We start from the raw sequence: 26,928 nt of genomic DNA, 5'->3' as shown, positions 1-26,928 counted from the left end.
CTTCAGGCTCAATGGCTTGATTTTCCTCTTTTTGGTCCATATGGAGTCACTTTAGGAATCCATTTTGTGGTGATCAGAGAGTTAGTTCAGGATTCTGTTTTTTCTTTGTCCTTGTTAGAGGATGCACTTTTCCAGATTTTGTAATTTTGTGCGGAGCGTGGAACCAGTTTCCAGAATTTAAAAATGTTTGCGTAGCAAAGAACAAATTGGCTAACAATGATTGACTCACCTCTGTCCCTTCAGATAGGTTGGCTTCACGCCGGCAACACTTGCAGAAGATATTGGAAAGTATCAAGGGCCCCCTGAACTATATGTGGTTCAGTTCCTAGGACAGGGATTAATGAATGTAGAAAACAGTTCCTAGGCAACTAAAAGATCATTCATGCACCAATATACAGAGGAAAAGCCAGAAATTAATGGATGGAAAAATGTCTAAAGAGAGTTACTAGTTTTATTCAATTATATCTATAGATCTCTCTCTATAGGTCTATATCTAAGAATTATCTGTCTTTTAGGAACAAGCGTCTAATCCTTATGTGTTTTTCCACAAGCTATTAAGTTGTGGTAATTTCCTGAAGAAGGCGTGTGATACGCCGAAACGTGCGTGGATAATTAATTACTACAAGAAGAAACATTTTCTATATGTGTAATATTTTTGTGATTTAAATGTGAATTATTTTGTAACTGTATGTGTAACCTTGTATTTTAAGAATTGTATTGCTTATGTTATTAATTTTCAGGATGCTTTGAACTACATGGTTTTTAATAAGAGAGAGAGATCTATAGAAATAATTGAATAAAACTAGTAACTCTCTTTAGACATTTTTCCATCCATTTCTTTCTGGCTTTTCCTCTGTATATTGGTGCATGAATGATCTTTTAGTTGCCTAGGAACTGTTTTCTACATTCAACACTTGCAGAAGAACCTCGTCAAGAACTTCAAAGTCTGACTTTCCCTAGTTCCGAGTTCCAAGATTTGGTTCTTCTGAATATTTTTTGAGGTGGTAAACTTGCAAAAAAGGGCGTGTTTTTATCAATGATGAGTGGATAGTAGCTTCAAAGACATCATTAGACTTAGCAGATCTGGCAACAGGGATTGGTTCCCATGCGTTTGCTTGAAAGACACAGATTGGGCACAAGGTGCAATGGAAAAAACCTGCTGTCCATTGGATTAAGGGTGAACCTGGAACAAGGCTTTTTGCAGTTGATTGGAGGTCACAGAACCCAAACATTTCTCAGCACCAAGAAAAGATCTAGCAACGTATTCCGAACCCTCCCCCGTCCCGCCTATGCCTACCCCGCTCTCAGCATTCCATCAGAGGAACCGTCTGGCGTACCTCCTTACCTATGAGGAATTTACGGCAGGAAAATGATGCTAAAAATAATTTTGGAATGCATCCTTCAGTTTTTTCCAGCACCTCCAAATGTTAACAGTTTTGAGATATTTTTGGCCGCCATTCGTGCAGAGGCGTCAATACTCATCTCACGGCTCAGCTTTTAGGCCAGTGTAAACATCGAAAACACTGTTTAAAAAAAAAATAGAATTTAGCAATCAGGTGCTGGGTTCCTTGAGAGGCACCAAGTCTGTATTGAAGGCTGGTGAGAACGCCTAGCTTTTTGTTTGCGTTGTAAAAGAGGAATTTGGTGTTTAAAAGCCTATAATCCTGAGAACTCTGAAAACAGGTTGACAAACCGCACTTTTTGTTTAGATGATGGTCGTACACCAGCTTTTCGTGTCTTAAGGGTTCCGGGTCATTTAAACTAGAAGCAGGGACGTTCTCTAGGTTTTGACCATGCGCTGAAGCTGCCCAGGCTGGTTTTGTCGAAACGTAACCACAGAGGAGCTAAATTATAGAATCACCTTAAATTCCTCTCGCGAAGATGTCTTTTAAAATAAGCAACAGGTTTAGTGCCACCGCATTTGTCAACAGAAAGCACAGCCTGTGCAGTTTTTCCGTTTTATTCCAAAGTTGCTGTAAGAGAGGCACTTGCGTTGTCAAGTGGCACGTCCATGACGTCAACTTTGTATGGAATTTCTATCTTTGAATTTTTGCTAACAAATTTAAGTGCGTAAACCGCAAACTATTTTGTAAAACGATATATTGTATTATTGGTTTTAATTATTTGGATTTTAACCTTGATGCAGTTTCTGGTGCACCTGGATCAAATTAGAAATCAAATAAAGTGCACTCTATGGAAACCATTGTGGTTGATATAATAAAATTTGAACTATGTGTCTGAGCTAAATTCATCATGTGTTTGAAAGCACTTGAGGAAATACCACTCACTTCCTAAGTCTGGTGACTATGTCCACATGCCGCAACAGAAGAAAGATACCTTGATGCCATGTTCGTCTGCTGCATTTCCTGTGTCAGAAACAATTTTTTTGTGTTGCTATCACGCAACCAGAATGACCGAAATCTTTCAACGAGCATGAATATTGTTTTAAGACTGCCTACCGCTGTACAAATCTTTTTCACTATCCCCTTTCCCAAAACATCCCTTGTGGTTGATAAAGATTTTTTTTTTTCTTTTTTTTTTTTTTAATATCTAGAGAATCTTTCATTTTATATCTGTGCCTCAGATTTTTTCCGACCCTTCTTTCTGCCTCCTGCCCTACCCTGGATTCTGCCTCTGAGCATGAGTCTGCGCTTTACACCTAACTCCGCCCTCCTGTATAATAATACTGTCCCTCCAGTGAGACTTACCTTGTATTCGCAATTATACGTAAATAATGTCATTGTTTTTATTGTTTGTAAGATGACGTTAAAGAAGTAAACTATCCAAGTTGGTTTGGTGAATAGTGAATCAGGGTGTTGTGAATAGTTTTAATAAATTCTTTTTGGGTTTTTTTCTGACAGCTTTGCCTCCCAAGCCATCAAAACCAAAAGCTTCAACAAGCGGTATCACAAATGGAAACGGCACAACGCTGCAGGAAGCGGAGTGGTACTGGGGCGACATTTCCAGGTAACGAAACTTCTTCGGGTTCGGGGAGAGGGGTGGCCATTGGTCCATTGGAGGAGGCAGGGTTCTTGATCGGAACACACATGCTTGTGATGTCACAGGGCCCATGAGAAGGCGCATACCAGATACCACAAGTCCATTATTACAATTTCACATGTCCGGGGTGACTGAAGGCTGCCTGTCCCTAGAGCACTCTTTCCGTCTCTGGGCTTTGATTTACTAAAATGTGAAAAGTTATTTTATTGGGGAAAAAACTCCGGAATAAAAACTCTTGGGGGTACAATAACCAATAAAGGAAAAGATTACAGTAAAAAAAAAATGGGTAAATGGTTTGGCAGAAGTCATTGCAAGGGTTAAACTAAAGTAAAGATAGACTGAGTTATAGGTTAATAGTGAGTGAAAAGATTAGCTTAAGAATAGGTTTATTTTTTGAGGACCCCTGTATAACCTCTCAAAATCCTGCCACGTACACTATCCCTTTAACTTACCCTACATCTTGTCCTCCCAACAAACTTTTACACATTTGTCGTCCTTACCATTAATTTAATCTAGGTGTTCATTGTAAATCGACGAGGTCTGGATCTGTGCCAGATTTTCAATGTAGCCACTTGCCGTGTAAATGCTTGTTAGATTAATTAATATAAATTCATCTCCGGTGGATATCCTGAAAATTTGGTATGGATTTGACCAGGCCGGTACAACGTTGTATTAAAAAATTGTTCTTGTGCATCCTCTTTTTCCTAAAAGAAAAGCCAACCTCTGGTTACCGTGTGTCGTACAACTGCTGTCCTCGTGTAAAACCGTCTTTCGTCATCTGCTATGGGCGGTGGGCCAGACTCTGGTAGGCCCCGCCCCTTAGACCTAAAAGGACCAATCACAGCTGCCGAAGAAGAGGGAGCAGGGATGGAATGCTTGTTGGGGTACAGGAGGGTCCTTTGTTGCTTCTGGTGCTCATCAATTGATACATGTAATATTTTCACCTTGTACATCCAGGGAGGAAGTGAATGACAAACTGCGAGACACCCCGGATGGAACTTTCCTTGTTCGCGACGCCTCCAGCAAGATTCAAGGAGAGTACACTCTCACGCTTAGGTAAGGTTGAGCAGAGATATGCAGGGCCACTGGAATTATGCGATTTTGCTGCCACTGCGTTTTTTGCATATTTGCCGCATAATCCAACATCTGCTGTATAATGTGCAGATTTTATTTAGCAATGTATGTTGCTGTGCAATGGCAGGTCAACTTCCTGCTCTTACTGCTGTATTTGGATGTTAAACTGGCACTAATGAGAATTAACCTTTTCCTGGACAGTGTTAACGTTTAACCCTATCGCTGCTGCCGTTGTGCTAGCTACCTCCCTGGTGCTGCGCACGTCCAACAGCCGACGCGGCCGCACCCGTTTCTTCAAACGTTCAGCACTGGCGCTGAACGTTCGAAGCAGTAAACGGGTTAAAAATGACAAAATAATGAAGACATACTATCACAAAATGTGCTGCATTATGCTGCATAATTTGCTGGTTCCTACCACATAATGTAGTTCTCCCCTGCCAGATAATTCCTGTGACCCTGGATATGTGGCATGCATCTTAAGGAAGAGGTGTGGCGCCGCGGCCAGGGTGACTGACTCCGGAATCTGGGGATCACGGTTCGATCCCCGGCACCGGCGGCAGATTAGCCCAGCACCACTTGACTCTGGGCAATAGCTTGCTTAATCTTCCTGACGGCCCCCAGCGCCTAGAGACCCTTACGGGTGATTGTGCGCTTTACAAATGTGGATTATTATTATTATTATCATTTAGTGTTTTAATTCTGATTCATTACAAACTTTCTCTCTGCTTGTTTATGTTTATTTGTGTATTATTTTATTGGTTTATTTTTAAAAGGAACATAGTTGTTGATCTGAAGTCCTGTGGTCGATTAATATTGTAGGTTTCCTGAGAAGGGTGTAATGTTAGCCCTTTCTTGCCTTTGCTGGCATCCATCCAGGAAGGTCTGGGGAAACCCCCATGCTCTTTCACAAGGCACTGTTGATGCTGCAGCAGCGACACCTAGCGGCTGGTTAGTGTCAGGGCTTCACTCCTATCGACAGGCCCTGCAAGCTCAGTGTCTGCCTGGCGGGAGCGAGTTCTTAAACTTCAAGACCCCTCTTTGATACCAGAAATGAGAACCTGCCACACCCATAATTGTGTTGTCGACCCTTCAGGACTGCTTGTGCGAGAGACGTGCCTTCCCCTCATTGCTACATTTGCTGACCTGATAAGCGCTTCAACACCTCATCAGGAGTAGCAAGCGCTATATAAATGCAAACCTTTTCCCTTTTATATCCCTCCACTATCCTTTTTCAATCCAAATAGCAAACACGCATGTCCACCGCTGAAATTAATTTTATATGTCCCTATACTAATTCACCACTAATCCTTTTTTGGTTCTGGAGTAGCGTGCTACTCACCAAAAAAGTGCTTCTACGCTTCGTATGGGGTAGTAAGCACTATATAAATGCAATTAGAATTATGTGCTAGAATTGCGAATTCCTGCGTGGGCTGTGGCATGATGCAGCTCTCCGTGCATCGAAAACATTCTCTTTGTGTGTGTGTTCTCTACAACCCTAGCCTGTCGCTTCCAGTGGTTTTCAAGGAACAGGGCATTGTTCAGTGTCAAGTATTCCCACTGCCCAGCTAATCGATGTGCGCCATCTGCAGCTTGCACCGCTGTCCCCCTTTTCTTCCTGGAGGTTGAGTGCCTCTGCATACGCCTGTAGCTGACTCCAATTACCTGTAGAGTGAGTTTCTAGAATTTTGTTAATAAAAAATCGATCCACTTTTACTGTGTTTTGAGAACACAGCCACATCTAAAGCGAATGAATGGTGTGCTTCGCGACCGCCGTGTCGCCATTTTTGGTAGGACGCGCACCAAAGCTTAGTATATGTTTGCCAATTGCAACTACTCTGGTTCAGTTGTAAACAAGCCACGACCGCCCTCCGCCACTATTACTGGTTGGATCAAGTTTAACAGCCCCTGTTTGATGCACATCCGATCAGGGAGGAAAAGAAAGCGCTAGGTGGTAGAATTGCTGTGGCTGGCAGGTTGTGCTACAATACAGCCCGTGGCAGGCGATACCCTTTCAAGACTGCTGATCCCTAGAGGGCCTGTGAGGCCGAAAGATATCTTCTTGTTCTTGTTTGACCGAGTTAGTAGCTGCCAAGAAAACCAAACTACCACTGTTTCAAATATTAATGATTTTGCTTGTGTGAAAGAATGTGATTTACTGTTTATATTTCTTAAAAAATCATTTTACTCCAAACTTGCAGAATTTGGGAGTTAAAATATTCCCCTCTAAGAACCTTGCCTGGATCCCTGCAGCATTGGATTAGACCTTCCTTCCATTGCTACTTTGTCTGTCAGTACAGATCTTTGAACTTGTATCTTTTTTCCAAAAGCATCCTAGCTCAGGAAGTAAAGTTTTGAGCGGTAGTATGTTTTAAGCCGGCAAAAAAAATTCCATCAACGAACAGGCGTTGAGAGACTTACAGGTAGATTCATCAAGCATTTTTGCGAGCGCAAACGGTGCGAATCGCAAAATTCGTCCGTTTGCGCCCGCAAAAATGGCATTTGAGATTCATCAATGGTTCATGAACTCGCAATTTGAAAAATCGCAAATAATTGCGATTTCTCAAATTGCGATCGCATCTAAGGAATCTCAATTAGAGATTCCTTAAATGCTATTCATGAACCTTTTAAAAATTGCGAAATCGCAATATTGGACCGCTATTTACCGCGAAGTGTAACTTCGTGGTAAATAGCGAAAACTCAGAAAAATGCACTTTAGTGCATTTTTCCAAGTTGTATGTTACACACACACATGTCCTTTGGACATGTGTGTGCGCAACATCAGTCTACATTTACATTTCAGGGGTGCTACAGGGTGTCCTTTGGACACCCCTGGCACCCTTGAAATCGCTTCCTTATTTGCGATTCGCTAATTGCTAATCGCAAATAAGGATTGACTCCCCATTCATTCCTATGGGCCTTATTGACTCCCCATTCATTCCTAGGAATGAATGGGCAGTCATTCCTTATTTGCGATTAGCAATTAGCAAATCGCAAATAAGGAAGATGTAGAAATCGCTATAAATTTTGCGATTTGTACATGCATCCCGTTTTGCGTTTCTTTAATAGCGATTCATTAATAATCGCTATTAAGGACTCGCAAAACGGGACTTTGATGAATCTGGGGGTTACTTCTGAGGATTTTGAGTAGCCTTTTAAAAGCCTTTTAAAGATGATGGTGCTTGTTTTATAAAATAAGGAATTTATTTGCCCAGGGTCACTCGCTGTGTCGGACGAGGAAGCGGGATAAGAACTATTTCCATGAATTGAAGGTCAACCATTTTTATCCAGTAGACCTTTCCCACAATCTTCTCGAGTGGTTGCAGAGCCGTCATCTCGTGCACACCAACCTGCCTTGTGGCGACGAACTACAGGAGACGTGCAAAAAATATATTCCTGTTGTGTTGTAGACACAATTTAGTGAATTTATATATTAAAATGTACCCGTCTTCACGTAAGTTTCTGCATCAGATGAGAGAAATTAGAACCCCCCCCACAAAAAAAATTCTGTGATGTCTGAGAGAGGAAACTTCCATAAAATGTTCACAGCTTTAATGAACTCCACTTTCAGTAGAGATTTCCATCTTGTCAGCTGGAAAGTTTCATGTTTTTTTAATTTGATTTTCCGCGAAGCTCAAGCCTTTGAAGGGAGCACGCCGGCCTGGATTTGGTGAACATATATATTTTACTTTGGTTTTCCTGTGCACCTGCGCTAACCACACACACACATGCCCTGACCGCCTGCAGTGAAACATGTTTACAAATGGATGATTTATGTACACGTGTGTCCTGATGCTCTGAATGTGAGCTCATATGAAGATCCACAGCAAAGGGCACTTTTTATAGCTTAGCCCCTCCGCTGCTTCAAACGTTCCGCGCTGGTGCGGAACGTTCTATTTAGCGGGCGGGGTCGGAACGTTCAACGGACGTGCGCAGCACTGCCGAGATAGTGCACGCGACGTCCGTTGAACGTTCGCAGCACGGAAGGGGTTAAAACTCCTCAACAAAATGAAGCCCTTCCTCCCTCTTAATGACCTAAAAACTGCAAAACAAGCACTGGGTCTGCCCAGACGAGACTATGGCAATGCCACACTCACCGTAGCGGCTAAAGCACACGTTGCACCTATGAAAGTCACCCAAAATAGAGCAGCAAGAATGGTCACCGGAGCAAAGAAACAGGATAACATCTCCCCCGCACTCCAAAATCTAAAGTGGCCACCAGTCGAAGCACGCTGCTGTTTACAAGCTGGCAGTCTCACTTACAAAGCCGTACACAGTGGCAAACCAGATTACCTTGCAGCCAAACTCACAAAAGCTGGCCAGTCGAGAAACCTAAGAAGTTCAAACACACTTCTTCTTACCCCCTCCGCCACTCCCCAAAAACAAAAAGCCCTCTCCTGCTCTTTCTCAGGCAACGCTCCCAAAATCTGGAACTCTCTCCCAGTACACATCTGAACTAACCCATCCTTCACGAACTTAAAGAGACCACTAAAGGAATTTCTGCGAAACTAGCACCTTCTTCCCTCCAGGAAATGATCTATTCTATTGGACGATGGAAACTCCACCTAGCTACATGTTAACCCTTCCGCAAGCTCTACACGAGTTGACGGTCAACTCCATGATCATGATGCACGATTACTGAATAAGAATGACGAAGCTCTTGAAACGTATCTTTTTATAGCTCTGAGATTGACTGAAAATGTGTCTAGACTCTCGAAATTGTATTTTTATTGTACTGTGTTTGGCTGATAATTACCTTAACATTGCTGTGCAGCTCTCTGATACCCCTTGGGTCTTGCCAGCGCTATATAAAACTCCTAAAATAAATAAAATAGAACACTTTTGGCATGTGCCCAAATATGCGAACTACATTTTCTTCGAACCTGCAACGATCACAAATGCAAAACCGACATCATTCATACTGCATTAATTGCATTTTATTTTTGTGGTATGCAGTCGTACCCTTTATTGAATCTCGCTGCTCGTAACTTTTGCCCTTCCGTATATGTCTCGTAACCCTTGTTCAGAATTTATTCAGAATGTATTGTCTGCAGCCTCTAACACACCAGGCAGTATTAATCTAAAATTGGTGGGCAAGCATCGAGAAATTATCGGCTCACAATTGAGCTACACGGACGACTCCTGCGGTTGACTCTGAAAATAAAATATTTGGTGCTAAACAAGCATGATTTTTTTGCTGCGCCAACCACCAAATGGTGACAGTATCCAGTCAATGCACAACAGGTTCACACGCAAAACTATTGTTACAGGTAAGTAACTAGTTTATACTGTGGTACTTTTTATGTGAAGTACAAAAGTACGGAACATAATTGCCGTACTAGGATTTGAAACGGTGGCCTGCAGGGGCTTAGAGGACTGAGGGATTGGACACCTGAAGCCGTCATACTGGCCTTCGCGGCCTGGACTCAGAAATCACATTGACACAATCCATGCCCAGATTCTCGGACGCTCATTGGGTGTCACTGAGCCATTAACCCCTTCGCTGCTGCCGTCGGCAGTTGGGCGTCGAGCGAGCTACCTCCCTGGTGCTGCGCACGTCCAACGGCAGACGCAGACCCACCCGCTCATTAGAACGCCCGCACCACGGCAGAAAAACCGCCGCGGTTAAGGCGTTAAAAGGAAGTTTCAACAAGAAATCTTGCGATATTGCAAGCATAGAAATGTTTTGCAAAGACCTGGCTGTTTTAAGCTGACAATCTCAACATCTCCACCTCGGCTCAGCGGCGGGAAGCCCTTTTTGACTAGTTGTGCGCTTTGTAAGATGATATAATAATAAATATCTGCCAGGTGGGCTAAGCCAGAGCCAAAGCCGGACCCTCTGTGTACAAGGCTGCGAGAGAAGATATCGCCTTCAGTTCCAATTAGCAGTGATATTTTGCAGCAAAGACACTTGTCTGTGGTCATTTTGCTTTTGACCTGGAAGAGAAACATTCAGCAAACTACTAGTCTGAAATCTCCATTGCTTTTACCAGAATTCATAACTCTATTTTAACTGTTTTTGTAAATCATAACCATTATTGGACTGTTCATATTTAAACATTTACAGTTTCATATCCATACCAGAAACATTGTGTATCTTTTTTGCAAGTGCACCTGTCATACATTCAATGGTACTGTGTATTGTGCTCTTCTTTTGTGAGTCAGTCTAGCTCATTGTTTAAGGTGTTTCTGTAATTGTTTTTAGTCGCGATTGTGTAGTCACGTGATTCCCAACCATCACACAGGTGCTGCACCCTAAGACAAAAACATGTCATTTATGGGGTCACACTCTTCCGACCATGTACGCCTCCATGGTGTAGCATGCTACCTGTCCAGTAATATGTTTCTGCGCCTTGCAGTCTGGTGTGAGCGCTTTATAAATGCTACAATACCATCGCTAAGTGCCTTACAACTTTATTAAAGACGCCATGTTGTAGAGCGTCCCAACGCCTGCTGTCCACACGTCCCAAGATAAACATGCATGCACACTGCCAGTGTCCTAAAGTGCACTGTGCCTGGGGCCTAGTGCTTTTTTCTACAAATTCCAACTTCAGTTAGTAAACAAATTGTTGCAGTCTGGGGATAACAGTGTGTGGTCTTGGGAAATTAAGTCAAAGAGAGATCTCAGAAAACTTGAGAAAATAGTCTTGAGTGTGCAAATTCTTACAAGCCTATTTCACTTCACAGGAAAGGCGGGAACAACAAACTTATCAAGATATTCCACCGCGAAGGGAAGTATGGATTTTCCGAGCCTTTGACCTTCTCGTCTGTGGTAGAGCTGATTAATCACTATCGACATGAGTCGTTGGCACAGTACAATGCGAAGCTGGATACCAAACTTCTGTACCCCATCTCCAAGCACCAGCAGGTGAGACGCGGCGGCACGGTTAATGTCGACTCAATCAAATCTGCTTTTATTTTCCATGGTATTTCTGCTTTTATTGGATCCATCCCTTTGGTGTACAGAATCGACGCTGTTCTCTTCAGCCAGACCTGCATCGCTAACAGTCACCAACAATAGGTGTTCTAGAATATTCCTTTGTTTGATGATGTCAGCTTGGGTTTTGAGATCATTTGTGACATCATTATCCGGCAGTCAATTTAACCTTTTCAGCGCGACCGCGATTCCCCCTCCGGTGCTGGGCCGTAATAAAAACGGGTGTGGTCGTGACGGAACGGTTCCGTCATGAGCACAGCTCAACCGTAGCTCATGACGGAACCGTTCCGTCATGAGCATGGAAGGGGTTAAAGTCCAAGTCATTGTTCGAAGTTTTTCAAAAATCTACTTTTAAAAGGAGAATAGTTGTTTTTACCTTTATTGGGAAATGCAATTTGATCCATATTTTTTATAAATATTGGATTTTTTTTAACTACGGAAATTAAGAAAAAATGATGCAAAAATACCCTTAATTTCATATATGTATTTAATCTAATTGGGCAATAGTCCTTTTTATTCTGGATAAAAACCCTTAAGCATGCCTTGACAAATTGAGTTTAATCTTGGGACAACCCATGGATTTTTAATCTGTAGGCTGTTACTTCAAAAACGTTCAGAAAATTCTGACAGTCACAATTCACAATGTTGACAGTAGCCATGAACAAACTTTTTGGTCAATTTTAATGCAACAAAAAACTGCAGTTAGTACATTTGTCTCATTCGGTCCCTTGATTTGTGTCTATTTGGTAAGAAAGTCTAATCCTAATGTTTCCAATTAGTTGGATCTAAGTTACCGAAATTACTTCTACTCCAGCAGTTGGTCGCTCGGATCCCCAAAACATTCAAGTTTCCTTAGATTTTTTGTAATACTTTATAGAACAGTACTGATCACAGATTGTTTTATAGTGAACAAGGGTGGGACGACTGAGTGACAATTCAGGATAGTTCACAAACCTAACGTGTTTCCAAGTGAATCTGAGATTTGGTGATTGGAGGCTTAAGCTATAACCAGGTTCCTTCTGTCAACGTGTGTCATTAACAAATAAATGTGTCCTTTTACTCCACAGGAGCAAGTGGTGAAAGAGGACAGCGTAGAGGCCGTCGGAGAACAGTTGAAAGTTTATCACCAGCAATACCAGGACAAGAGCAGAGAATACGACACCTTGTATGACGAGTATACAAGGACTTCACAGGTACCGAGTGACCGGCCAATTGCTTCTTCGCTTGCGTGTCTGCGGGTGCACTGTGCTAAGATACCACTGGAGCTTTGCTGCCTGCAGGGGATTGCTCACAATTACCGATAACATTTCCAGTGCATGCCTTGTATCATGCTAATTTCAAGCAGTTTGTTTGTGGGAGGTGAACCTGAGCAGTAGCCTCTTGCTTTGAAGATCAGTTTTTTAGACGCAGAGATGTACAAAAATTGAGTTTGCAAGATAAACTTAGACAAAACAATGAGTCATTGCAGGGGAAAATTTCTTTCGACAAGTATTTCGAAGACTGACAGAGTTCCCAAATTAAGTAAAAACCAGCACAGAGAAAAAATAATAATTAGATATGTGACGCCATTAGACTTGAGGTTGAGAGGGCACTTACTTAAAAACTACTATTAGACAAAACAATAAACAAAACAGAGACAAAACGTGATATCATACCATCTGTACTTCTACGGAGTCTTCTCATTTCATTTCTCGTAGTACTCTTATTCTGTTTGATTCATATTGTGTACCCGTGTCGTGTTCGATTCATATTGTGTACCCGTGTCGTGCAGTCTACCTGCCAGAGTTGATATGGCTAACATACTGTTCTATACGTAGTTTACATTTATGGCACTAGTGGTCCTGCAGGACCCAGGCTCAGACATTATTTCTCACTTTTACTTTTATTGTTCTTTGCACGGTGAGCGCTCGTGCAAGGAATGAGAGGTGATATTCACAGTAACTTGTTAGCCAGGTATCTTGGTGGTGAGGGCTGCCTGCTCACCTGGGCCTGATAGTGGAGACAAGTCTGAGTGTGGTTCCTTTTCACCCCTAGAAGAGGTAACCGAGGCCTCTGTGTCAGAGCAGCCATACTTTACTAGTAAATTCACCTTTGCGTGTGTGATTAGCCACAAATTAATACTAGCCAGATTAATTTACTTAATTCTGCGACTGTGTCTCGGCTTCGTAGATATTCCTTAAACCCACATGTTTTGAAGTTGTATCCAGTGGTTTCCCTGAATTTTATGCATTAAAATCTGCACATGAAGTCCCTGCCGCAGTTCAATTTGTTTGCATGATATGCACTGCAAATGTTTTTTAGGGTCCATAAAATCAACATAGAGACTGATGATGTGGATGGCCTGAAAACAGAAGGAGGGACTGTCCTAGGCTTCTGGTTCTGTATTTGCGCTTGAAAATAAAATTCAGAGAAATGTCAGATTCATTTTTTATATTTTTATATAACCATACTTTTAACTGAAAACAAAGAAAATATAAAGAAAAATGCAAAACACTTTAATAAGATAGAATTGGAATTATGTTGAAATGACCACAGCACATTTTAATGCAGTAAATAATAAAAATAAATAATGCATAAGATGTCTTAGGGATAGAAAGAGAAGAGACTATCTTACATGAAAGTAAAACTTAATCATAACTGCAGGTGAGTCAATTGCAGATGGCCTCAAACTTGTGTTAATTTTTCAGTGGAGAGAGAACCCTGCCCGACCCTCGGGTCCTTATCACTTTCTAGGGCTAGAAAATGTCTCTTTAGTTGTCAGCAATATTCCATGTACCCGTTACTTTTTCAGGAACTTCAGATGAAGCGCACAGCTATCGACGCCTTCAACGAAACCATCAAGATCTTCGAAGAGCAGTGCCAGACGCAGGAGAGGTGCAGCAAGGAGTACATCGAGAAATTCAGACGGGAGGGCAACGACCAAGAGCTGCAGAAGTAAGGACCTGTTTTTGATGGTGCAGATTGCTGGGCCGGACGTCACATCTAGCCAATACTTATGCTCTCCCCCAAAGATTAGAACATGCAAAAATATTAAAATCTCCATAATGTTAATACCCATAGAAGGTCCATTAAATAAATATGTGCCTTATCAAAAAGTTTGAGGTTTTCTTCGGCACCCCTCATTACAGAGTTGGATTAAAGCACACAAGATAGATTTTAAGGGCCCATTTTTCATTCCCAGTTTCAAAGACCAGCCATTTCAAATTCCTGCAAGTAGTACACAAGGTTCTATTCTGGAAAGGTCACAGTTACCCGAAGAACAGGTTAAACATCTACACGCTGGACAGATAGGCATGAATAGTGTTAAGGGTAGCAGGAGGGCTAACTAAGGGTACATTTAGGTTTACAGACAAGGTTAAGGTGAGGAATTACATTTAGATAAAGAGTGGTAGATAAAATCGTACTAAACGTAGTTTCAAATCAAATACATCAAACTAATGCCCGTAACAGTGGAAACTAACATTTTTAAACCATTGCAACTGAACATTTTACTTCGATTAGTTGCCTTTCTGAACAATTCCTTCAAACATTTCTCATAAAATCCTTCCCAAATCTGTGGAACTGCCCTCTTTTTAATGCATTCCTTCACACTTTATTTTTCTCTGTTTTTAATTTCTATTCCTCTTGTGTCCTCTTGTCGGCACGTCAAAGATACGCTTCGTGTTTGAATGGGACTTTGTACTTAAAATACTTAATTGTCAATTTTTTTTATTCCTTTTTGTGGCATCTTCAGAATTCTAATGAACTCGGAGAAACTGAAATCGCGCATAATTGAGATACACGACAGCAAGATGAAGCTGGAGCAAGACTTGAAGCAGCAGGCGACGGAGAATCGAGAGATCGACAAGCGGATGAACAGCTTGAAGCCCGACCTTATGCAGTTGCGCAAGATCCGCGACCAGTACCTGATGTAAGCCGTCTTTCCTCGATTAATCGACCACCTCTCACCAGTTCGCCCACTTCCTTTGTGACCTGACATGAGTGTTCTAGTTAAGATATTACTTTTTGCCGCATTGGTTTAAGTTTTGTCCATTACCTGCATGAACCTCTCTGTGTGTTGATGGTACGAGGCTGCAGCCAGAGTTATGGCTTCGACATTTGGGCTCCATCGAATATCTGTGCAGTGCGATTAATTTTCTGCCACATGGTCCAGGTGCTATAGTGAGGATGCTCATGTTTTTTGCAAGAGGCACTGATGTTGGAAGGAAAACATATATCGGAATTTGGGCTCTCCATTTAAAGATCATTATGGGCAGGGCTCGAGTCGGGGTACCATGCGGGTGGACGGCGTCCCCCCACTTATTTTACCGGGCGGATGCCGTCCCCCTTGCCAAACAGCTGGCCTTCACTCTTTGGTCTCTCTGGGACGAGGAGCTCGCCACCTTTCGTGACGTCACTTCCTGTCGTCACTTCCGGTGACAGCGTCCTCCCACTTCTTTTTTTAGGAATTGTGCCCTGATTATGGGCTACTTTCGTCATTTAGGTTGTATCGAAGCAAGAGAACGAAAGTCCCCATGAGCCACTTGGGGCCCAACATATTATTATTCTCTTTGCCAAAAGAGGTTGCAATTTGAACAGTATTTCACGACCCGGCTTATGTACTGATAGGTCAATACACAAAATATCAAATCGTATGGGGTCGCAGAAGAACCTGCCCAATTAATACTCATTAGACAGGTCGCATTTTTAAACGCCCTTTGATTGGCTACAGCCATGAGGAGTATGGTGGCCTGGGATGGTCAGCCGGCCTTCATCCCTATAAGTGCACTTCACCCATGTTCATGGTCACTAAACAAAATGGTGGTGCTTATAAAAAAATATATGGTTTCCTTTTTTTGGAACAGGCATACAACAAAATTGCTTATGGCAATGGGTCCTAAGGGGACCCCTTCTCTTTGCGAATCAGTTACAACCCCAATTCAGGGATCAATAACTCACCAATGATTTCAATCGCATTTGCATTCGTAAAGAATATATTAATTTCTTTCCAATTCAGAAACAGTAAGGCGGCAACTCTCTTAACACCCTCTCCTATTTGCGTTTCGGTAATGATTACAAAAGTCCTTGTGCGAGTCTCAGCAGAATTTTCAGACTTGTGCTCAGGTTTTGTGGTGTAAACCCTCTGATTTAGCAAATTCCCGGGATTACGCTCTCAAAAAGGCTCTGTACATGAGCATACCAAATTTACTAAAAGAAAGCCTAGGACAAGAAACTTTTTGCCATCTTCTACATGGAACAACCTTGTACCCATAAATGTATGTAAGGCTCCCTTTCATCTCACACCGAATAAGTCAGAGCTCTGTGCATAGTGTAATGGTTGGGGGTTGGTAGATAAGCCACATTTTCTGTAAAACTGTCAAACTGGAAAAAAACGTGGTTTACTTTTTGTTTTCAGACTGTTAAGCCAAAAAAAAGTAAATTTTACACTGCTAGAATTTAAAATGTTGCGTCAGGTAAGCTCCCTTTTGAACTATTTTCGAGTTAATGTATGTTTTCTGTGGCCTTCTGTGTGCCTCAAAAAAGGCAGAGGCCTATAAACCTGCCTTGGATACAGATACATACATGGTTTACCATTTTACATTCAGAATTACTACATATCACATGTCTCAGACAAAATATAATCTCGTCAGACATATTTCCTGATGCAAATGGGCTGCAAAATACATCAGACCCTCACAAAAGTGACATACCGCCAGACAAAAGTACGAAAATTGGCTTTCAAAATGTGGAAATGTGTCCTTCTCTCCAACTTGGCGAAATACTGACACCTTGTGGCCAAAGTCTGAGTTGCCGTTAGAGTGTTAAAACTCTATTTGTTGAATGTTCTTTTTCCCATTTCATATGTCTTTAGCTCCATGATGTTTTTAAATTGTTTTTTTTTTTGTTTGTTTTTTTTTGCAGCTGGCTGAACCAGAAAGGTGCGAGACAGAAGAAAATCAACGAATGGCTAGGAATCAAGAATGAGACAGAGGAGTATGTTTTTTTTTCTTTTTTAATTGTGATTTGTTCGAGTTTGCTTTACTTTTTTTTCACACAAAGTTTAGAATATATGTTAGATTAATTTATTTCCAGTTTAAAATGTGGTAGGTTCCTGCCACATCCTAAACGCTATCTTGTCTGCATCTCTTTTTATAACTCTACAAAATGTGATCCTGATAGGAAAAAGCTGTCTACGACTCTCGGGGACATATTACCAACAACTAGCGATAATTATCGCTAGGTTGGCTTAGCGGCAATAATTTTATCGCCGTGTAGCGACGATTTTTATCGCTTAGGAGTCATGGTATTATCAAGGTTTATCTCCTAAGCGATAAAAATCGGCCGAAATGCATGAATATCGCTGAAAAGTCAGCGATATTCATGCATTACCGAGCAAATGCTCTTAGCCATGTTATCCACCTCCCATTGGATAACATGGCTAAGAACTGCTCAGGGCAGGTGTTAGCTTTTGGAGATATTCGCGCTTAGCGCGAATATCTCCAAAAGTTGGTAATAGGAGATAGCGATGTTAGCGACTGTTTCCAGTCGCTTACATCTTGGCACACCCACTTTGCATGTCATTAGTGATAAATTTCTCTGATATGCAAAGCGGGGCCCAAGATGGTCGCTATCTCCTACTAGCAGTCGCTAACTGGTGTTAGCGACAGCTAGGTAATAGTGAGATCATTTTATCTCCGCTTTCTTGGCTTTTAAAGCACCCTCACCCCATTGCCATCGGTGTTGGCTGTTTCCTGCCGCTTGCTGACCCGAGAAACACAGTTGTTGAGCAAGCGTTTGTAGCCCCTGTTATTACAAATTTTTCTTGCATTGGAGTAGGGAGCCAGCATATGTGAAAGGGAGTATGAGAAACCGTGTCTTTTCCGGGACCCAACACTTACTCAGTGACACTCGTAAGCTTTGGGCTACGATATTGGCCGTGCTGTGTTTTTTTCATAGTTTTAATCCAATGATTGCTTCTTTTCTAGCCAATATTCCTTGATGGACGAGGAAGACGATTTGCCTCACCACGAAGAACGGACCTGGTACGTGGGGAAGATCAACCGTGAGCAGGCGGAGGAGATGCTCGCTGGCAAGCGTGATGGCACATTCCTGATACGAAAGAGTAGGCTGAAGGGCTGCTACGCCTGCTCCGTTGTGTGAGTAACTGTGCTTCGTCAGTGCATTTAATCCACTTATATCGGTCAGACATCATTGCTTAGAAGTGGTAAAATCTATTGCCTTGTTGTCATCCTGATATCTGAATTTGGTTAATTTTAACAAGTATTAGAACATTGAAATGCTGGGAGCTACATTAAAAACAATAGAGTGCTCAGGTCTTTCAAAGGCCGGTTGAAGCCCGGAGCTCCAGCATTCCAATGTTTGTTCAAAGCTGTTGCTGTAAACAAAGTGAAAAAGTTAGGACAAGTCCCAAAGTAAACACTAGTGTGTGATAGGCCCAGTTGTGTACATGCCGTATATCTCAAATGATTCTACCAAACATATGGATATCTAAGATTCAAAGAATAACAATAATATTAACCATGTGAATTTAAAAACAAACACTTTATTCGCAATCAATAAAACAATGTTTATCCCCAAGTAAAAGTACAATGTTAAAAAAAATTTCAAATGGATTCACGCAATTCCCTATTCAATAAAAGAACAATTATACAGTAAACACAAATTATAAAAAAGTAAAAATTGTTGTAGTTGTCGACGCAGCGTTTCGGTGTACCAGCGATGTCACCTTCTTCAGGACAAACAATTTCTAAGTGGAAGAATATCACAATTAAAATCATGCCATGAACTATACAAAAAGAGTTTTCTCCTATTTACATAAATGGTTCATTGTTTGTATCTTTTCTGTTACAAGACTTGGGGCTTGGGGTAATATACATGTCACATGGTAATTTTTTCATTAACTCAAGAGGTCTGGGATTCATCCTTTTCCGTTACAGAAGGATTTGAGACATAACTGGCATTACACATGGGACTTTACAAAGTAGTGAATGGTGATTACCCTTCCTACGTCTGAGAGAAGAATTCTCAGGTAACATACCTGTAGACACAGTTTACTTCACACACAAATCCGTTTTTTTCAATTTACTCGGGTTTGTGGTTCCAGGATAGTTCGGGTTTTATAGGTCATCTGGTGTCTTAAATTCCAGATAGATCAACCTTAAAGAAATGAAATCGATCTTGTGATTTTATGCAAGAAAGAAAGGGACTGGATAGTCAATACTCAGTTCTGTCCCCATTTACCTTAGTCCATCAGGCGATTTCTTTAGTCGGAGGAACTGGAGGGGGGCCACCGTATTTTGTTATATTAAAAACCACTATGGATTAGAAATAACAAAAAGAGCACATTTATAGTCCCCTGGTATTTTTGTTGGTCATAAGAATTTAGCCATACAGATTCCATTATTGACTAATGTTATTGCATTAAGAGAGAGAGGGTCAATTGATTATATTGATAAAACTCACCACAAAATAGGGGGTTAATGGTCCCTTCAATGCAGAGCCACTGGATGCCTTCAATTGAATCCACGGTGTCGGTGCACTTGTTTTGTCATTAAAATTAGCATGGAGGTTCCTTATTCTCCTCGGTGCTGTGTAAAATTAAATGAAACACACAGTCTTAGTGTGTGTTTGTTTATTATTGCTCCTTAGTTTAATTAAGCTGTCTTCATAGACTTAGATGCCTGAAGTACGTTCTGTTCTGCCCGTTTTTATAACATGGGGTCAGTTAGTTGTATTCTATTCTATTTACGCGAAGTAATACTAAATGCTCATTGTTTCTGAGAAAAAAACAAACACATAGACCAACCCAAAATATTTCTTTCAGTTGCATTTTGGTCCATTGTTTCATTTTATACTTTTTTTCAGTAGTTATATTTAATCAGTTTCTCTAACCATTCTATATTATTTCCTCTCGTTCTATTTCTCATTTAGTTACCTAACTGGTGCTCTACCTAACTTGGACACTCTCTGAAGTGAGCATGCGAACGGCACTTACCTATCGAGTTAATAGCGGCCTCCCTGCTCCCCTCACAGTCCTGTTCTCCGTCTCCGTCTTTCAGCCAATGTTGTAAATGGCAACACCGAGCGGCTTCCTTATAAAGGATCGAGCTTGGCGGGAAACGGGGTTAATTGTGCTCATTAATCAATTAAGGCATCCCGGTAACATCCGGACTACATTTGTAGTTTTTCCATTGATGTGGATATTCGAGGACCGCTGATGGTCGCGGTAATGCGTCATTGTTATGCGATCTCTTTTTTCGAACTACACTTGTAGTTCTATGTGCCTTGCGCGTCATTGTTGTGCGATCTCGTTTTTCCGCACTACAATTGTAGTTCTATGTTAATTACGCGATTACTAAGGAACAATAGTTTATTTTAAGCCCTAAATACCCATAAAATTAATGCCTATATGTTGCTATAACTGTTTATTGTTTTTACGAAATACAATTTCAGTTCTCTCATTGTATTTCAATCATGACGGATTTCTTCTATGTTCATGCGACAATACAGTATTTATTGATTTTATGTTTAGGGTCCGCCTGATGACGACCAATATTATAGACAATTTATTCACTATTTACTATATTGTCTGTTAAGGTCCGCCTAATCATGACCAATATTACCGAGATTTATTTTGTATTCAACTTATGGTCGGCATAACTGATTGTTCCTGCACGGTTATTAATGTAGGACTAGAGAGTTTGATAAAACGGTATACAGCAAAAAAGTATTTTAAATTAAACAAACCCGGCACACCCTTAGTTGGTTCAAGTGCACAGGTACATGCAATCATTGATATAGGACTAGAAGGTTTGATAAAGCAGAAAGGTATTTTAAATGAAACAGACCTGGCGCACCCTTAGTTGGTTCAAATACACGGGTGCATTCAATGGCCAGGGTTTTTTAGATATGAAGTTCATTTTTTGCAGATGTCTGATATCTATTCGCGCTTTTTTGAGTAAAGACTCTCTAGTGATTTAAGGCCTATTGATAAAGGTAAAAGAGACACTGGTTATAGAATTCTTTCCCAGTCTTCTCTGGAGTTCAAGCCTTCATTTACTGAATTGAAGCGTGACATAAAGAATTGCTCACGTCTTTTTCGTTTCGTATTCATGTCACCTCCTCTCGCATTTTGAGTGACAATTTCCAGGCCACACCATTTTAAGTCTTCTATTTGGTGTCCTGTTCTTTTCCAATGTTCTGTCAATGGTGCTCCTACTTTGTTACATCTAATTGCTGATTTATGTTCGTTTAATCTAATTCTGATTTCTCGAGATGTTTCGCCGATATAAACCAGCTCACATGGGCATTTAATAAAATAGATAAGATTTTTAGTTCTACAGTTGATGAAAGATCTAATGTTGTGTTTTATTTTTTTATGTTCAACTGTCTGTCCCTTGATTACACTACTACAGTTAGTACAGTTACTGCAAGGAAAGGTACCTCCAGGTAAGGGGTTGTTATGTATCGTTTTTTGGGTTGTCTCCAGCTCTCTGTAGGTATGTACCAAGCTATTTTTAATTGTACGATTTCTTCTAAATGCGAAAATTGGTTTCGCAATTGGTTGACTATTGTCTTTGTTGGGTATTAAATTCCAATTGCGATTGATGATGTTCTTGATTTTATTACTGACTCCACTATAGTTTGTCACGAAAACCAGCTTTTTGTCTTGTGTCGTTGGTGTTGGTTTCTTTTGAAGGAGATTATCTCTATTAAAATATTTTGCCCTTTTTAGTGATTGCTTAACCATTTTTTTCGGGTATCCCCTATCTGTCAGTTTTTTTGATAGTATTTCTGTATGTTTCAGGAAATCCTTACTCTCTGTACAGTTGCGTTTTAGTCTCAGAAATTGTCCGAATGGGATATTGTTTTTCTGACTTGGGGGATGATAGCTTTGGTAATGGAGCATGGTGTTCCTGTCTGTTTTCTTGGTGAATAACTCAACTTGTAAGCTGCCTAAGGAGTGTTTAATAACAATATCTAGAAATTCACACTTTTCTGTACTGTATTGGCATGTGAAATTGAGGTTGTCATCTCCAAGGTTGAGCCAGGTGATAAACTCGTCAAGATATTCCTTGGATCCTGTCCAGATGAAAAAAATATCATCTATATATCTTGACCACATAGTGATATTTTCATAGAATGGGGCTATGGGATTGTGGATGTGTTTATCCTCAAACTGTGCCACATAGAGGCATGCCAGGCTGGGAGCACAGGTGGCTCCCATGCTGGTGCCCTTGATTTGTTTATATAGCTCTTTTCCAAATAGGAAGATATTATTTTTCAGAACTACTGTTACGCAGTCTATGATGAATGCTTCATGCGCGTTTGGATCCTGCTCACATTCGCATAGAGTTTGTTTAATAGTTTCTATGGTGTTGTCTTGCGGAATGTTAGTATATAAAGCTTCTATGTCTAATGTGACTAAAAACTGTGTCTCTGGGTCAAATGGGAAATTCTCAACTTTTTGAATAATAGCCGCTGTATCCTTGATATATGCTTTTTGTTTCACTACGTGGGATTGTAAAAAAATATCGGCGTATTTACTAAGAGGCTCGGTAAGTGAACCAATACTAGACACTATGGGTCTCATTGGTGGATCAGAGGGGTTTTTGTGGACTTTTGGTAGTCCATACAGTGCCGGTATGGTGGGATTATTGTTCTTTAGGAATCTAAATTCTTCCTCACAAATGATATCATCTTCTTTTGCAAAGTTCAGTAAATTATTAATGTTGGTTGGGCTGTAAACAAAGGCCTCACAGAGCCTAAGGGTATTTCAATCTCCCCGGGCTCCGTCAGGCCTTTCTTTTATTTGTTAGAACATTCTGCCCTCTAGTGGCGTAATGTTCTCAGGGCCTTACAGCCCTCCGTAGCCGGGCTGTACTGGCATTAAAGTCCCGCTCCCTTGTTAAACGCCCTCGCCTCGGCCCTTTAACGCTGGAGCAGACCTTTAATGGCTGGTATAGCCCATTACGGCAGGCTGTAAGGCTTTAGAAGACCAGGGCAATTTCCCAATCAAGAAAAAAATATTTGTAGGTGGGGGTCCAGAAATGTCTGGATTGATGACACAGCAAACTCAAATGCATAAAATGTTCAAATGATGACTCTCCACCTGGTGGAATATTCTGCATATGAACTATATTGGCTCAATTTTACATTTGCGAAGTACGTTTATAATAGTAACATTCTACCAATACAAATTCTGTGAATCTGGATTGGAAACGTTCACTGGCATACTAATTCTATGCATCTTTTATTTGAACGCGAGTGCCCAAACGTATCTAAGAATCAGGCCCAAGTGTATATAATCGTGAAATTCATTGCCAGTTGTAGCGGTGAGGTTGGGATAAGACTGCGCCACTCTTTGTGCCAGTGCATCTGGTTTCCTGTAAGTTAACTTCCTTAAGTGACATAGGTAGACAACAGACGCCAGAGCCATGACTTGGTTTCTGACATTCGTTCTAAGAGGCGCTGCTAGGAACATTGACACTATATGCACCTCGATGTATTCCACTTAACATTTCCTGTTTTATTTCCTAGTGTTGACGGTGACTCGAAGCACTGCGTGATCTACAAGACGGCGACTGGCTACGGCTTTGCTGAACCATACAACTTGTACGCCTCGCTGAAAGACCTGGTCCTGCACTACAAGCACACATCCCTTGTCCAGCACAACGACTCGCTGAATGTCACCCTCTCTTACCCGGTCCTGCCTCAGCCATCTCGATGAATACAGAGAGCTCACCACTATGGTACAGACTGGGCAGTTTCCACAACCGGAAAAGGAACGGCTGGACACTCGGGCTTGTTTTCCATCATGATGGCAAGCTTTTCTTGGCTCTTTGCGCTTTTCACCTTGCCCAAATACCGCCAGTTCCACGTCTGCAATTGATGTGGGACTCTTTTTATTGTTTGGGGGGAATCTTTCCCAATGCTTTTACAGCCCCAGATGTTCCAGTATAAAAGTTCCAAGGCTTTGAGTGACCTGCTCCTACGCTTGAGTGATATTCACGCACAGCTGCTAGTTTCCGACTCACAAGCAATTTTTGTTTGAGAAAGAAAAAAAGGGAGATGCCTTATAGGAGATAGTTTTGCTTTCTCAGCAGGTCGGACGGATATTACATGTATTGGGGGTATGTGGAAGATGAGTGTGGGGTGGTTTAGGGGAGGAGAGGGCAATATCGTGGTTTCCGTGCACAATCCCAGATCCTCTTGCGTTCCAGATTTACTCTGCCTCATCAGTAAGCCTTGGTTCCTTTTAGATTTCCTTTTAATGAACATGCTCAAATGGCATAAGCGGCAACATCTCATCAAGTTGCTGACCCCTCTAGGTGCTGCTTTTCTGTTCACTAATGCAAAATAAGCTTTTTTTTCAGAATAATTTCATAATGAACCTCCAGTTCTGAGTAAGAACAATTGTGTAAAGACAATTATTTTTTTCAGGTTTTGTTTTAGGTATTTCTTTTTTTGTTTTACAAAACAGTGTTCCGTTTATAAACAAAAATAATGCATGCTAGCCGAAGCTCGTTGGTGGACATGGATGAGAACGCTCATGGAAAGGCCTGTTACGTCTTGGGCGTTGTTGGAATGACTTGTCACCCTGTCCTATTTAGTCCTGCCTCAGCTCTCTCGATGAAAACAGAGAGCTCACTACTTTGGCACAGACTAGGTTTGTCCAGTAATTACCATCATGCAATATGTTAAGTGAGTTATTTTTCTGTATCTACCACATGTAGCCGCCACATTCTGAGGAGTCTAATTTGGAACTTTGTGGTTCCATAGTGTGACACAAGGTGAGTGCAAATTCCACCTGATGAATCAGTCTGAATCCCTTACCGTCCTTGCACCCGCCCCGCGATGACTTGTGCTTTCGGTTCTCGTAGAGGCCTGGGCGACTTTAAATATATGGGTCAAGGCAGTAACATTGTATATTTGCTGGGAATTTGAGCCACATAGGACACCATGGAACTAGAAGCGCCTTCCAGAACAGGTCTTCTAGGCACCGACAAGCAACAAGAGGAAATTGCACGGCTGTGGGCGAACATACGATTCCATTGTTTGCGGTCTGCTATTTTTTGTGCAGAAAATTAATTCGGGAACCTAGTCTGTGGCTAAGCATGCATTCCACACTACTCAGAAAGTAGTAGCTCACTCATACTTCTCTGTTCTTAAACTCGCCTGTCTCTAGTGTTCCCATCACTTTTTCCCCTTAGGTTGCTCCTTGTTTTAAACTTGAATTTTTCCCATCTAGGTGCACAACAAATTTGTTTTGTGGGGAAAGTTGCCCACAGACGGCCAATCACGAACTCTAATTAGTAACGACTGAACAAAAGGTAAAGTTCCCTGTCGCAACATTTGGACCAAAAGAGCTAGCTCTCTAGGTGCCCACATCTTGCATTCTTGGGTCGGACAGTGTTGCCTTTTATTTCTATATATAGCTGAGTGCGCACACTGTATATACGTATGTATACACACATGTGATGAACATTGACTTAATAGCTTTTGCATTTTATAAACACCTGCAGAAAGGGTAATGAGTGATTTTCTTGAACATGCACTGGAGTCAAACACAACAGTGCAGTGTTCCTGCCTCTCTTTTACTACTCAAGATTTCAAAACTCATTTGTGCATAAAAGCAAAAGTTGCCCCATTACAGGAAATGATTTCCAAAGTTCTGTAAAGATGATAAAAGAAAAAGCCTGTAATCGTGCAAAGAATTTCACTCTAAATGCACTAAAAGTATATGTATTTTATGTTTTTTGGGTAACCCACAAGTATTAGTTGTAGGTTTCCACTTGTAGGTTCTCTGAGATGAGGTAGGTTATCACTTGGAAGACACAGTGGTGTTTTGGGGGACATAATCCTAGTTTCTTGTCTTTTTGTGGAGTTGGGGCAGAAAGCTGGAGGGTGGGATCCACAGTAACAATTCCACTCAAACGAATGAATCTGAACAGGAGGGTTATCAAACTGTGAAACGCGATATGTGGGTGGTCGCAAGGTGCAAGCTACAAAGAACAGGCCAAATGAAGGAGTCTTTTTGTTCAGGCTGGTGTGGAACGGTTCACGACTGGTCTTCGGAGACTGAGGACTCTTAGCACATATAAATGTATATGCATGAGAAAAAGAAACATATAGCTATATATCAGAAGATGAACTTATAAGAGCACTTGTAATCATCAGTACTGTAAAGACTGCCTGTGCTTGGGCATACCTGTAAATCTAGACAGCTTTATTTGTTACAATGGTAGCTTTGTACAAGGAAAGGTGAGCTATTTCTTAGAATGCCTAGTTTTGATGTTAAAGTGGCCTTTATGTAAAAATTATTGGAAAAAAAACAATGAGTTTTATCATTAGCAAATTGTTAGTTAACTTAACATTTTTAATCTGTCTGGAAGCTATGGAAAAGTTGATTAGGGAGAAAAACAATAAGTTTGTAGTCGGCAGACTGGTCGCCGCTTTCTCCGGCTTCTCTTAAACAGATAATTGCTTATCTTCGAATAGCAGCATTTGCTTAGATTTTTTTTTATAAACTTTTTTTTAATTTCTCCACTTCGGTTGAGGGATTTACAGCATATATATATTTTTTAAAAATATGGTAGAAATGTGCTATCTGTGTAATTTGCGGAGATTTGCTGAGCTGCTGGTTTCCTGTGTTAGATGTTCCCAAATTTGCTGATCACTGCTTTAGCAGCGGATGAAGTCAGCGTCGACAGAGAGGGGTTGGCGTTTCCTTTTTATTCAGCAACGTTAGACACCATGGATTATTTCTGTTACTTGTATTGCTAAGACAACCATCACATGAGACTGTTTGATCTTTTCTGCCTGAGCTCACACCTTTGATCCATAATGTTTGGTATTTACACATAGTGCATAAGAACCCCATGTTGGCATATCCTGAAACACGTGTATGATTCAGAACT

At 41.2% G+C, this 26,928-nt stretch overlaps 1 protein-coding gene across 1 annotated transcript in view; it reads left to right on the top strand.

Annotated features, from left to right (window-relative positions):
• PIK3R2 (phosphoinositide-3-kinase regulatory subunit 2) overlaps window positions 1-26,675 on the top strand; it is a 161,021-nt gene extending 134,346 nt beyond the window's left edge. Inside the window, exons 8-16 of the mRNA XM_078671529.1 lie at window positions 2,862-2,967; window positions 3,958-4,056; window positions 10,759-10,939; window positions 12,076-12,201; window positions 13,800-13,942; window positions 14,742-14,918; window positions 16,910-16,981; window positions 17,974-18,144; window positions 23,549-26,675. Coding sequence (XP_078527655.1) covers window positions 2,862-2,967; window positions 3,958-4,056; window positions 10,759-10,939; window positions 12,076-12,201; window positions 13,800-13,942; window positions 14,742-14,918; window positions 16,910-16,981; window positions 17,974-18,144; window positions 23,549-23,738 — 1,265 coding nt within the window. The 3' untranslated portion in view covers window positions 23,739-26,675. The remainder of the gene's footprint in view (window positions 1-2,861; window positions 2,968-3,957; window positions 4,057-10,758; window positions 10,940-12,075; window positions 12,202-13,799; window positions 13,943-14,741; window positions 14,919-16,909; window positions 16,982-17,973; window positions 18,145-23,548) is intronic.
• Window positions 26,676-26,928: the final 253 nt, after the last annotated feature.

The sequence above is a fragment of the Lissotriton helveticus genome, chromosome 12 (assembly GCF_964261635.1).
Source record: "Lissotriton helveticus chromosome 12, aLisHel1.1, whole genome shotgun sequence".
Lineage (NCBI taxonomy): Eukaryota > Metazoa > Chordata > Amphibia > Caudata > Salamandridae > Lissotriton > Lissotriton helveticus.
The sequence above is the reverse complement of the archived record's forward strand: the minus strand, read 5'-3'. Positions and strand labels throughout refer to the sequence as shown.